This window comes from Tachysurus fulvidraco, chromosome 26 (genome assembly GCF_022655615.1).
Source record: "Tachysurus fulvidraco isolate hzauxx_2018 chromosome 26, HZAU_PFXX_2.0, whole genome shotgun sequence".
In the NCBI taxonomy this organism is placed as follows: domain Eukaryota; kingdom Metazoa; phylum Chordata; class Actinopteri; order Siluriformes; family Bagridae; genus Tachysurus; species Tachysurus fulvidraco.
In genome coordinates, this window is record NC_062543.1 from 5,286,474 (window position 1) to 5,301,473 (window position 15,000).

General features: G+C 40.6%; 1 protein-coding gene across 1 annotated transcript in view; it reads left to right on the forward strand.

Annotated features, from left to right (window-relative positions):
- LOC113634129 (sodium/potassium/calcium exchanger 3) overlaps window positions 1–15,000 on the forward strand; it is a 44,530-nt gene that overhangs the window by 3,459 nt on the left and 26,071 nt on the right. Inside the window, exon 2 of the mRNA XM_047809217.1 lies at window positions 7,049–7,159. Coding sequence (XP_047665173.1) covers window positions 7,049–7,159 — 111 coding nt within the window. The remainder of the gene's footprint in view (window positions 1–7,048; window positions 7,160–15,000) is intronic.

Below are 15,000 nucleotides of genomic sequence, written 5' to 3' on the forward strand. Positions count from 1 at the left end.
AGAGAGAGAGAGAGAGAAAGAGGGATGTATTATTCTATATACTGATAGACAGACCGACCGACAGACAGACAGACAGACAGACAGACAGACAGACAGACAGACAGACAGACAGATAGATAGATAGATAGATAGATAGATAGATAGATAGATAGATAGATAGATAGATAGATAGATAGATAGATAGATAGATAGATAGATTTGGACTATATAGGTCTGGTCTACATGTGTGATATAATTGCAGCTACATCCTTTTCTACCACACTTAATTAGCACCAGTGACACCTTTATACATCTAACACCAGCTCAACACACTCCTCACTTTCTGTAAGACAAAAATAAAGACAAGGTGTTGAAGACGGAGCCCAGTGTAAATTGTCGCCTTACTGCTCCTTCACGTAGATGAGTGTTATGACAGAGACAGTAACTCCACCATTTTACCTTATTGATGAATTGATCCTCATCGTTACAGCCATGTATTCTATGGCATGAATTCTTAGCTTTATGGATCTTTATGACTTCAGCTTAGACAATCGCTTCAAATGCACCACCGATTATTACACAGTCTCGTCGTGTTTGACCTTTTTGCTTTTTGACTTGTTCTTCAACCCTGTGCTTGGCCTCCTCATTGAGAACAGGGCCTAATTTTAAGCGTACCAATTAGAGGTGAACAAATTAGCTAGGCCACTTATCCCAGCTGCCCAGTCATATGGTTTTTGGCTGGAAAAATAACCAGACCAATCACAGAATCTATGTTTTTAAAAAGCTATTAGCACCTTTATGTACTCTTTAGATGTGTTTAACTGAAATTACAGCTGTCTTTAGGATGCACTTTATTTAGCTTAGTCTCCTCTGTGTTTATCCTCTTCTCAATCTATCATCCCATGCATGCTAATTAATCTGACTAGTAAAAGATGATGTGTGCGGTGCAGCAAGTGGTAGGAACCAAATATACAAATTTTGTGCATTTTGAGCATCGCGATGGTTTTCAGCCTAAATACAGACTCAGATCCGAATATTCCGATAATAATACAAAATAAAATAAAGTACAAACATTGTTTTTTTACTTTGTGTTGAATTCAATAGTGAGTAAGGCTTTTTTCCCTTATTGTATGAGACATAAAACACTACTAGCCAACATCTTATATAGATAGATAGATAGATAGATAGATAGATAGATAGATAGATAGATAGATAGATAGATAGATAGATAGATAGATAGATAGAACAGCCGGACGGACGGACGGACAGACGGACAGACAGACAGACAGATAGATAGATAGATAGATAGATAGATAGATAGATAGATAGATAGATAGATAGATAGATAGATAGATGCACGGACGGACAGACGGTCGGACGGACAGACAGACAGACAGACAGACAGATAGATAGATAGATAGATAGATAGATAGATAGATAGATAGATAGATAGATAGATAGATAGATAGATAGATAGATAGGACAGCCGGACGGATGGACAGACGGACAGACAGACAGACAGATAGACAGATAGATAGATAGATAGATAGATAGATAGATAGATAGATAGATAGACAGACAGACAGACAGACGGACGGACGGACGGACGGACGGACGGACGGACGGACGGACGGACGGACAGACAGACAGATAGATAGATGGATAGATGGATGGATGCACGGACGGACAGACGGTCGGACGGACGGACAGACGGACAGACAGACAGACAGACAGACAGACAGACAGACAGACAGACAGACAGACAGACAGATAGATAGATAGATAGATAGATAGATAGATAGATAGATAGATAGATAGATAGATAGATAGATAGGACAGCCGGACGGACAGACAGACGGACAGACAGACAGACAGATAGATAGATAGATAGATAGATAGATAGATAGATAGATAGATAGATAGATAGATAGATAGATAGATAGATAGATAGATAGATAGATAGATAGGACAGCCGGACGGACGGACAGACGGACAGACAGACAGACAGATAGATAGATAGATAGATAGATAGATAGATAGATAGATAGATAGATAGATAGATAGATGCACGGACGGACAGACGGTCGGACGGACAGACAGACAGACAGACAGACAGACAGACAGACAGACAGACAGACAGACAGACAGATAGATAGATAGATAGATAGATAGATAGATAGATAGATAGATAGATAGATAGATAGATAGATAGATAGGACAGCCAGACGGATGGACGGACGGACAGACGGACAGACAGATAGATAGATAGATAGATAGATAGATAGATAGATAGATAGATAGATAGATAGATAGATAGATAGATAGATAGACGGACGGACGGACGGACGGACGGACGGACGGACAGACAGACAGACAGACAGATAGATAGATGGATGGATGTACGGACGGACAGACGGTCGGACGGACGGACAGACGGACAGACAGACAGACAGACAGACAGACAGACAGACAGACAGACAGACAGACAGATAGATAGATAGATAGATAGATAGATAGATAGATAGATAGATAGATAGATAGATAGATAGATAGATAGATAGATCACATTTGTAAAGTATCTTCCAATGATACCTACACTGCCTAATTTCATTTAGACTTACTTCTGAACCTGCGTGGAGTTCAGTGCTGTCTGATAATTTCACACTGACACTGCACTGCCTACAATTCACCCCAGATGTGTTGCGGAAGTGTATCACAACCGTAGGTCCCATCCACATCGCACGTACACGTGTCTATAATTTGTCTGTCTGAGTAGAATTTCCTCCTTACTGCTACAGCAAGAAAAAGCTGGTTGTAGAAATGAATAGAGTTTTGTTTTGCATCAAAAACAAATACATAAAACTGATTCATGACCATAAACTGATCTGAGATCAGATGGACATCAGTGACAGGGTGGTGTGATGCAGTGGAGCTACTGTTACTCCTCGTTATCATTGATTATCTTCCGATTACGGCACACTGAAAGTGTTTGTTTTTTTATTCACCACAGCAGTTTACCATTAATTAATATTTTGAATGCATTATTACTAATAAATGAATAGAAATTTATTTTATAGTTACATCGTTTTGTGTTGTGGACACTCTGTAAAAGCTATAAACTTGACCCAGACGTTGGAATTACCAAAAAAACCCACAATGACTTATTTAGGCTATATTTCAGGAGGAGCTTTCAATTTTTCCGAATTATCGCAGATTGTCTGCAGATTTTGGCCTCCGCTTGACATCGTCACAACACGCAGATAAAGTCGTCTTTGTACAGTACAGTATGCGTTGAACATGAGCACCTCAACAATCACATAAAAACTCCTGGAGGGTCATTTTTATACTCTTTTAAAGGAGATGTTGCTTGTTATGATAGCAAGAAAAATCTCCTTACACCAAACCGCATCATGGTTTCACATTCTTTTCGTTAAATAAGACATTTTTTAATAAATAACTCTGATGAAATATGCTCTAAGGAACCAACAAGGAACCTGTTTCCAGCTACAGAGATATTAATAAGTTACAAAAGGATCTTTCATCCAATACAGAGTGTTCAGTGTTCACGGTGTCTCATTGAATCATTAATCATCCACAGAAGCAAACCCCACCGCTCCTGGAGAACCTTTTAAAAGCGTGTGTTTATTATGCATGTGATGTCTGCCGCACGCTGATGTGGACGAGGCTCATTTGACTTGCGTATGGCTCAAAGCCACGTTCTCTTCACGCCTGCAGCACGAAGGACACGGCGGCGGACCGTTCTTGGCTGATGTGTGACCATGAGTGACATGTTCTCCTGAACCGTAGACGAATCCTCGTAACTGTGAATAGAACCGAAAAGAACGAGCGATGGCTGCTACCTGATGAACAGATCTGGATAACAGAACAATCTGTTCCTGTCCATGCCTCCTCCCTTTCTCTTTCCCTCGCCGTGTCTGTTGTCTGTGACCCCCCTCCATTCTTCCATCCATCTCTCCCTCCCTCCGTCCTCCGTCCTGTCTCGGCTTGATGATGTGTATCACTTAGCGGGTAAATATACCCACCTTGCCCCAGACGTCCTCGTCTCCGTCTGTGGCAGTAAGAGCCGTGTTTCATTTTTATTGTCGATGTGCGATGATGGAATGACGGCATTAAAGCACACTGTAGATTTTCTCCATATATAGCTTGTCAAAATGGAAGGTCTAAATAAAGTACATTCAGTAAGGAGACTGAGTAAGAGCGAGAGATAAGGGATTATTTTTATGTGTGAATGTTTGAACAAGAAACCGAAAATGTTTTGTCTTTTTTCTTGTGCTGTGATCCTGTTGATTTGTATTGAAGAGGTCACAAATAATTGATCTAAATAATTCACCCACTCAAGCATGGTTTATGATTCAAGAGAAGTACTCATTTTGGGTTTCTTACGAAAGATCTGCTGGCGATAAGAATAAAAATAGGCCGCTCCTATAATTGGAAATAACAGTGCTTCACTGAAGCCAAAGTCATTTTACTGGAAAGAGACTCAACGCTGTTATCTTTGTCTGAGCTTCAAAGTGCTTGAAGGACCACAGGCTTGTTCACACCAATATGTGTGTTCATTCATGGACAAATCTGCCTTCAGTGGCATCCGAGATTGACGTTAAAATGAAAGTATAGACTTCCTTTGTTGACATATCGGTCTATATTAATTCATGTTATCGATTTACCCATAATTCCACTTGTGCCTCTTAATATACTGTACATAAATATGTGGAGAAGATTATTCATTCATTCATTCATTCATTTTCTACCGCTTATCCGAACTTCTTGGGTCACGGGGAGCATCATCGGGCATCGAGGCAGGATACACCCTGAACGGAGTGCCAACACATCGCAGGGCACACACACACACTCTCATTCACTCACACACTCACACACTACGGACAATTTTCCAGAGATGCCAATCAACCTACCATGCATGTCTTTGGACCGGGGGGAGGAAACCGGAGTACCCGGAGGAAACCCCCGAGGAATCGAACCCCCAACCCTGGAGGTGTGAGGCGAACGTGCTAACCGCTAACCACTAAGCCGCCGTGCCCCACTGGAGAAGATTGGTTTGTGTAAATGTAGCTATTTTTTTCTGGTAAATGAATATTCGAGCTCAGTTTCTAAACACATCTTTGACAACTAGCCAATATCAAATAGCCCATTATACAAAACTGCGTTTCAACAAGTGCTCTTAATTTCTTCTCATTTATTTTATGTATTCATTTGCATATCACTGTAAGCTAAAGACAGCTTTAAAAAAAAAACAAAAAAAACCCTTGTTTCAGATACAATGACTCACCACAGAAGTGACCCATCAAATCAACTTGTCATAATGTTTAACAGTGCTCAGCATTAGCATGTGATTACTCACGGATTTAACTCCGCAGCCAGTTGTCGTAATTAATCTCGCAGGGAATCTGAGTGCCAGAGCGAATCAGCAAGGAAAATAAATACGAGCAGCTCGCACCCACTGCAAGGCTCAATATTCGCCTTGTTCGTTTTGTTCCTCTTCACCTGATGAGTCAAATCAGTCACAGGGTCGATGAAAATACTACTTCAGTCTAAAGCGCTTCCAAGTGACCCACTCATGAGAGCAGAAATAAAGATGCTCTGTGTTTGTGTGTGAAGAGCGATTGGTTTTATAATGCAGTGTGTAAATAGTTTTTCTTCACAGTGACATGTTTTAATGCTGTTTATTTTTTGGCTTACAAACTAATATATCTGCTTCAGCGATTGTCTTCTTCTTGAATTGTTGTAAAGACGTTATATTTGTGGATAAAACCTGGTGGAATTTGCTGAAGCTAAATTCTAAAAAAAACAACAAAAAAAAAAACATCTTAGCAAGAGATAATGTCTGGAAGCTAGTCAAATGGATCGCCTATTTCTTAAACGATTATGGTAAACAAAATATGACATCATTAAGCGGGTTTTTGCGGAAAATTTTAAGATTTAATATTTGTATGTTTCAGGCAGATAATTTTGCTTCTTTCTAGAAAATAAATCTTTAAAGTTGCTAAATTTTCCCTGCCAGTAGAATAAGAAAAATTGAAAGCTTATGAATAGTAAAATATGTCTAGAATCTTTTAATAGGAGCTAATTTTAACTATATTCAAGATATATTTCCATTTTTTGCAGTGTATCGTTAATGTAGTTTTCTCTTTATTGTTTGGAGATCGATCCCAAGGATGAATCAAAGTGTTACCATGGTTACCCAGCAGCTAATTTCAATTCAATTCAATTCAGTGTGTTTGTTTAACGCTTTACACAATCGTCAGCTTTACAGAAGTATGGACACAGAATAAAAAATGTTTGAAATATAAAGACCAACTTCAATCCATAACGTTGACAAGGATAAACTTCCTGAGACGATATGAGGAAGAAACCTTGAGAGGAACCAGACTCAGCAGGGAACCTCATCCTCATTTAATGTACATAATGTAAATAATGTCACTGTAAATAATGTCCTTTCTACAACAGTGTGTATTTGAGTGAAATTGTGTAACCAAGAGCTCCTGGGGAACTAATACGTCAGAGTAATTTCTGAGTTCATTATAGACTAAACACTAATTCCTCAAAGCCAAAGTCTTCAAATGTTCACTGATGAAGACCCGAGCTAAGGGAACAAAGTTGGCTGTGCTGTCTGGATAGGAAGGATGGTTTACTGTCGTCTACCCTGTCAATCAGATGACATTATCCAAGCGCAGGTTCTGTAAGCTCATGTATGAAGAAGAGGAGCAGATTGAAAATTCTTCCAAGAGCAGTTTAAAAAACTTTGGTTGGTTGGCTTCATGTGTCTCGGAAAGTACAAGCAGTTGTTAGCCTTGACCTTCTCTGGTTTGGTATGGATAGCTGGATGGTGGGTGTGAACTGGAAGGTGAGGAAATTTAGGCAGAAATTACCCAAATTCTATTCAATTTGAATGGATCTAAAGAATTCTAAAGATAAGTGTGATTTACTCAGTTACAAAACATCCCATAAAGAAATGGACATAAGTCTAATCACTTCAAATGGTGATCAGAGAGTTTGATCCAGATCTACTCTTTCCTCTCCCGCTGTCTCACAGTGACCGAATCTTCAAGCTCGGATCCTGCCGAAGACGTCGGCCGCGACTGGACCGGACGCAAGCTGATGCAAGACGGAATCGAGAACCACACTCTCGAACCGCCTCGAGCAGGTAAGATAGTCATCTACACTATTTATATTACGCTACAAAGACCAGGTCTGACAGATGACAGGTAAAGACCCGGTGTTTGGAAAACGTCCGAGATGAAGACGAAGATGAAGACGATATGAACGAATCTGTTGTAACAGAATGTTACCTAGACTAACATTTGAATGCTTGTTTAATTTTAAGTCACCTCTAAAAAAATTGTACCTGTAAACACATGCTTAGGTGTGTGATGGTTTATGCCAGCGAACAGTGTAGAAAGATTATAGTTGTGTGTTCGTCCAAATTTATAAGCGCCAAAGGGTGAAGCTGGCTTCTGCTACAGAGAAAATGTTCTGGACTGGATACAAGAACTTGCCAAAAATGTGAAAGAGGGAAGGAGATGAAAGAGAAAAAAAACAGAGAGTAAATAGCATGATGGATGGGAGTAAACAGAAGAGGGTCAGTGGGAAGAACAAAACTTTTACAAAATGTCAGGTCATTCTATGAGTTCCTGAAACCACACATACTGTAAATACATACATACATACATCAAGTTCACTTAAAGGAATCCTCTTGTTCGTTTTTTTTTTTACAGGCTCGTAGTAATTGTTCCTTAAGTGTTCTTGAAGCATCTATGAAATTAAAAAAAAAAAAAAACATTTTGTTACAGAGCATTTTAAACTTGTCACAAAGAAGCTAGCATTTCATAAAAAAATACGTTCGGACGTTTTAGATTTTGTTTTCAAATTGCTGAGGCTCATCTAATCTAATGCTCTAGTAGCAGTTCATTATTAACAAATACAGGCGGTTTTTAGGTTCTTTTATTTAGTCGTGCAGCTTCTTGAACGTTACTGTGTGTTTTTTTTGTGTGTGGAAAAAAATGCTTGTACTTATTCTCCCTCTATACAAAACCTTCGAGCGCAGCTTAAACATATTTGATCTGACTCCAAAAACATGACATGCTGCACTAACTCTGATGCTCTGTGTGCTGTGAAGTGCAGTTAATATACAGCTAATGTGTTTGTATAGCATGGTGAGGAAATGATGTGTGTGTGTGTGTGTGTGTGTGTGTGTGTGTGTGTGTGTGTGTGTGTGTGTGTGTGTGTGTGTGTGTGTGTGTGTGTGTGTGTGTGTGTGTGTGTGTGTGTTTAAAAGAGAAAGAGAGAGTAGTAGTAGTCGTCCAGAAAGGTCATTTACCAATACTTTTTATTTCGCTGCCTCTTGTTAAACGGAAGCCCAGTGCCCTCATTGCCTCATGAGGCTCACGGTGGGAGAGAGAGAGAGGGAGAGAGAGAGAGAGAGAGAGAGAGAGAGAGAGAGAGAGAGAGAGAGAGAGAGAGTGAGGGGAGAAAAATGTGTAACAAACCGATGACAAATGACCCCACAACACACTACCAGTCCAACACACAATGCCTGTAAACCTCTGCTTTAGCAAAGCAAACATGAAAAGTCACAACAGGTAAAATATCAGTAAAAAAAACCCTACAAGCATTTCAGCACGTTCCCTAGCACGTTCCCTAGCACGTTCCCTAGCACGTTCCCTAGCACGTTCCCTAGCACGTTCCCTAGCACGTTCCCTAGCACGTTCCCTACCTGACTTCAAAGCTCAACACAATCAAATCATGGCTCTCAAGCCATCTCATAAAGCCCTTAACCCTCTCTGCTTCACTGCTGCTGTGTTAACTGTGTCAACCGACCCTGAGCTCTGACCCCAACTTTCTAATCTGGAAAATGTGAAGAAATTGTTGAAGCTAATTTCTGAAAAACAGTAAAAAAAATAAATAATAATACTATGGGGGGGGGGGGGGTATCTTAGCAAGAGATAATGTCAGAGTGATCGACTATTTCTCAAAAGATTACAGTAGACAAAATATAAGATTATTGATTTTAAAGCTTTAAGATTTTTATTCTTTCGGCAGATAATTCTGCTTCACTGTATCAGCGATGTAAAGTGTTCTCTTTATTGTTTGGAGATTAAACCCAAGGTTGAATCCCACTAATTTCAATTCAATTCAATTCAATTTATTTGTATAACATGTTTAACAATTGACATTGTCTCAAAGCAGCTTTACAGAAGTATGGACACAGAATAAAAAATGTTTGAAGTTTAAAATGGAGTTACTAGGGTAACTTCAACCCATAATGGCGGCAAGGAAAAACTTCCTGAGATGATATGAGGAAGAAACCTTGAGATGAACCAGACACAGTAGCACGTAAAGCATTTCACTGTGCTGTAACGTGCTGATTTGTGAAAAGGCTTCTTCTTCTTCTTCTTCTTCTTCTTCTTCTTCTTCTTCTTCTGTGGTTCAAACTGGAGCTTTCTAAAAGAGAAAATTCTTTTAAGGCTTCCTATGGGTACAAAATAAAGGACCCTTGGGAGTTATGAAGGAGTTCATTCATTCATTCATTCATTCATTCATTCATTCATTTTCTACCGCTTATCCGAACTTCTCGGGTCACGGGGAGCCTGTGCCTATCTCAGGCGTCATTGGGCATCGAGGCAGGATACACCATAGACGGAGTGCCAACCCATCACAGGGCACACACACATTCACACACACACACACTACAGACAATTTTCCAGAGATACCAATCAACCTACCATGCATGTCTTTGGACCGGGGGAGGAAACCGGAGTACCCGGAGGAAACCCCCAAAGCACGGGGAGAACATGCAAACTCCACACACACAAGGCAGAGGCGGGAATCGAACCCCCAACCCTGGAGGTGTGAGACGAACGTGCTTAAACACCCCCCCCCCCCCCCCATTTTTTTAGCACTTCTCTACTCAGATCAATTTGGAAACATAAAATAATGAGATAAATGATATTAAAAAAGCACAATATTAATTTAACCGTGTTCATGCAAACTGCGTGTTCTCACTCAGCCTCAGTCTGATCATTAACACAGAGATAGTGTTGAGTTCCCAGAAGCTTAAGAAAAGATTATTGATCCAGGTAAATAACTACCCATGGTGTTAATGTGTGTTCATAAGAGAGATACCCAGTGTTCAGGGGTCATGTGAATAAAAATAGAAACTGTTCCAGGGATGTGTAGGAATCGTGGGTAAACTCCATTAGAATTATTAGTTGTGACATTTCAATTTCCTTTTTTTTTTTTTTTTACACTTCTCCTTTTTTTTTTTACAATAAAGAGACCTGTCGAGGAAAACCTGAAAGAGACAAATGCAAGTCTGTGGTTGTGTTGGTTTAATTTCACACTTATAAAGTCCATAAATAATGCCAACTAATTTAAAAGTCATGAAGTAATACAAAGGGGAATGGAGATGTAAATGACCGGTGATGAGTATGTGACACTATGTGTCACCTGTTTGTAACAGCTCATAACAGTGACAAGCATGTTCGGTTTGTTCAGAAGTGTTTATTCCATGAGATCTTAGGCTGTGCTTAAATCTCCTCATGCTTAATGTTAGATAACGTTATATAACTGTTTTTTTTATATTGTTTATTGTTGTTTACTATTCTATTATTTATTGTATGAATTTGTATGGTGACTTTGAGTGACCTGAAATACTATAAATAAAATGAATTATTCATTCATTCATTCATTCATTCATTCATTTTCTACCGCTTATCCGAGCTACCTCGGGTCACAGGGAGCCTGTGCCTTTCTCAGGCGTCCTCGGGCATCAAGGCAGGATACACCCTGGACGGAGTGCCAACCCATCGCAGGGCACACACACACACACACACACTCTCATTCACTCACGCAATTACACACTACGGACAATTTTCCAGAGATGCCAATCAACCTACCATGCATGTCTTTGGATCGGGGGAGGAAACCAAAGTACCCATAGGGAAACCCCCGAGGCACGGGGAGAACCTGCAAACTCCACACACACAAGGCGGAGGCGGGAATCAAACCCCCAATCCTAGAGGTGTGAGGCGAACTCGCTAACCACTAAGCCACCGTGCCGTCCCTGAATTATTATTATTATTATTATTATTTTGTGAATCTATGTAGTACTTTGAGTATCTGTAGCTGTAAACAGAAAAGCAAGCGGATCAGCAATGGCCAGGAGCCAAGAGAATCAAAACTGGAGTTCATTCTGAGAAGAAGAAGCATGCTCTCTCTCTCTCTCATCTGTCAATCATAGCAATCATAGGCATGTATGAGGAAGAGGGTAGACAGCGCTTTATTTTTTAAGTGTGTTACACAGCCCTGTGATCCAGCAGGAGTAGCAGTGTGATGGGTTGCTGGCTTTATGTGTCAGGAAAAACACGCATGTGTCTTCTTCTTAAGACGTTTTACGATTAGGGAGAGCTGGCTAGAAAATGACTGAACTGAGAAGGAAAAATCTTATGCCAGAGACAGAAATGCCAGCACGGTCAGTGAGTCATAAATAATTAATCATATAACTAGGTTGTGTTCTGTGGGATCTCAATCTCAATGCACACTTTTAGCCTCATCTAGATCTCCTGTAGGGTTCAATTCGAATGATGTACTTGTACTGAGTTACATCCTGAGTACATAGCACGGGTTTTGTGAGTTGCTTCACTGTGGATTGATTAGTGTTTGCATGTCAGTGATTGATCAGTGGGGGTCTCACTTTGCCCCACAGCAGTGTGCAAGAAACAAGTCCAGATGCAGCCATGAGTGACTGGAACAGCGTGTACTTATAGTGCCTTAGTCACAGATTCCTGATTGCCAGATGAGTCGAGACGCTCCTCCATGCTGGGTTTCGAGTCCGGATCAGCACTGCCTCCGTAGAGCCAAACAGAGCTTTTTATTGAGAGAGCAGCTTAACACCCCTGGTTTGTAATTTTTTGTAAAAAAAAAAAAAAACAAAACATCTCCAATCATGCTCTCTTGAGCTCAGTGTGAATGACACTCCAAATGAAGCTCTTCCAGTGTTATTACATGTCCAGAAGGTCAATTACAGCCTGACAAAAAGAGAGCACTAAACTCAAATGAGCTTTTTCAGCTGCTGAGCCGTATTATACATCTGAAATGAGACTCTTTCAGTTCCCTAGTGGACGTGAACACTTGTGATGATTATGCAATTAGCCTGTGTTCAGACTAGCTGCTCTGTCACCGAGGAATCCAGCCTGGAGAGACTGCATGAGGAAGAGGTTGATCCGACTTTACTCCCTTTTTTCTGTCTTTTTTTTTCTTTATGCTTCCTCCCTCTAACTGGTGTGCTGTGCCTTAAAAAGAACGAGACGGCGGCCCCCGTGTTCAGGCGAGTAGCCTTTGAGGCCGGCGTTGCCTGGCAACTAAATGCTAAATTTTGGAAGTGTGTGTATGGAGTAGGGGCTGAGATATGAGAGAGAGAGAGAGAGAGAGAGAGAGAGAGAGAGAGAGAGAGAGAGAGAGAGAGTGAAAGAGAGAGAGAGATGAGAGAGAGTGAGAGAGAGATGAGAGAGAGATGAGAGAGTGAGAGAGAGAGATGTGTGTGTGTGTGAGCGAGAGAGAGAGAGACAGAGAGAGAGAGAGAGAGAGAGAGAGAGAGAGAGAGAGAGAGAGAGAGAGAGAGAAAGAGCGAGCGCACAGGGAAATAAATAAATAACGAGAATAAAAGGGAAGGTGCTATTTTTAGACGTGTCAATAACGATCGCTCAGCGGGGTTTTTATGCATTCCTTTGTTTGCCTTGGCCAGCAGGAAAAGGCATTTTCTTTGGATTCGATGATTTTTTTCCATTCAGGATATTTTAGTGCACGTTTGTGGAAACTGGTGAGAATGGGAAGCTGACAAAACGTCTCATAGAAACATCCATTCTGGAGGTCACGTTATAGCCAGGAGGCCAGTTCTACACTCTTGTCAGATAAAATGAAACGAGCGGAGTGATGACTATAAACAGAGGGACGTCTTTAAGGCTGTGAGAATTCGGACCATCGTAAAATGCTGTCCAAACTAGGCTTCACTAGATTAGAGTGTAATGTAAAAAAAAAATTCATGTGGAATAAGAGTGAAGAGATTGAGATTTGTTTCTGTCTCGAGCAGCGGAGATGAAGGAAAATTGTGATGGATTTGTGATCTTCACATTCCTCATTACGTGATGAGTCTTTTTGTCTGGCTTTCGGTGGGGGTGCTCACTTCGCTGCGTGGTGTCATGTGACGTGTATAAAAAGAGGAGGAGACAATGACATGGAGTCAAAGTATTGATTAAGGTCCCTGCTCTGTCATTCTCTCTCGTTATCTCTCCCTCCTTCTCTATCTTTCTCGACACATTTAAACTAAGGATGCACCAGTTTCATTTCAGACCAAGTATGTTTTTGGCTCTTACTGATACTGATACTGATACTGATACTGATACCTGAATGAGTAACAGTATTTGTTTTAAGTAACCAGGGAACATTTGATTTATTTCTGTTGCTACTAATTTTCTGTTTACTCTCTTTAGTATCTTTAACCCCTTTCACCAGTACGCTGGTGTTCCATTCAGTCAGAAGATTGGAAATCATCTTAATTCGGATGGGATTAGTTTTTAGTGGGGACGTGGGGGTAAAGTAATTATTACCTGAGCTTCTCTGTGATTTTAGTCCCGTCCGAATGTGCCATCATTACGGACAATAGCCCTATTCGGACGGGATTAGTTTTACGTGGGGACGTGGAGTAATGTAATTTTACCTCAGGGCGTCTGTAATATTAAATGGCCAATTCTCACGGGACAAGACATCTCAGTAAAACTAGCAGAAGTGGGAGGGGTAACTCACTTTACGCACCACAGTAACCTCCTTGTCGTCATGTGCTTATGACTTTGCTTCCTGTTTCAAGCGCCTCCATGCTTGCAAAACGCGCCAAAAACATTTAAACAGGAAATGACGGAATTTTACCGTACATATTTACAGCGGGTCGATTTGGACGGGATTAGTATTACCTGAGGTAATTTTTCCGAACCTTTATACAGAAGGTAAAAGTCGCTGTAATCTTTACTGATATTGTCCGTTATGATTACCGAGATGCCACATTCGGTCGGGACTAAAATCACAGAGAAGCTCTGGTAATAATTACTTTACCCCCCACGTCCCCACATAAAACTAATCCCGTCCGAATAGGGCTAATGTCAGTAAAGATTACGGTGACTTTTACCTTCTGTAAAAAGGTCCGGAAAAATTACCTCAGGTAATACTAATCTCGTCCGAATAGACCTGCTGTAAATATGTACGGTTAAATTCCGTCATTTCCTGTTTAAAAGTTTTTGGCGCGTTTTGCAAGCATGGAGGCGCTTGAAGAACCATTCGGTTGCGTTGTAGGTAGTGGGCCAACTCTGTGGCAAACCTCCAGTGTTTTCCGCATACCATTTAAAGCAAAAAGAAACCACTCATTAGAAACCACTCATTAGAGGCACAAAACTTCTTTTAGCTCTAGGTAAGTGTCTATTTCCACCACAATCCAATCAGAATCATTAAACTGGATTTAACTGTTTTATATAACATGTATAAATATAATTTTATATATATATACACCATGGTCTCAAACTGCCTCTGAAACCGACGTTCTCCCCAAACCGAGATTAAACACAGCTTTTCCTCTCCGCTCCAGTTTCGCATTTCTCTTTTTGGCGCCATGTTGTCTGTTTGCGCACGTGATAACAGGAAGCAACGTCATATGCACATGACGACAAGGAGGTTACTGCGGTGTGTAAAGCGAGTTACCCCTCCCACTTCTGCTAGTTTTACTGAGATGTCTTGCGAATTGGCCAATTAATATTACAGACGTCCTGAGGTAAAATTGCATTACTCCACGTCCCCAAGTAAAACTAATCCCGTCCGAATAGGGCTTTAGACATTTTCAATCGGTAGAAGCAAATGAATGGCTTTCAGGTGAAAACATACATGTGTATGAAAACCTACACATATGGTATTTGAAGCTCTGAGTGTCTACTTTCGTGTTAACCT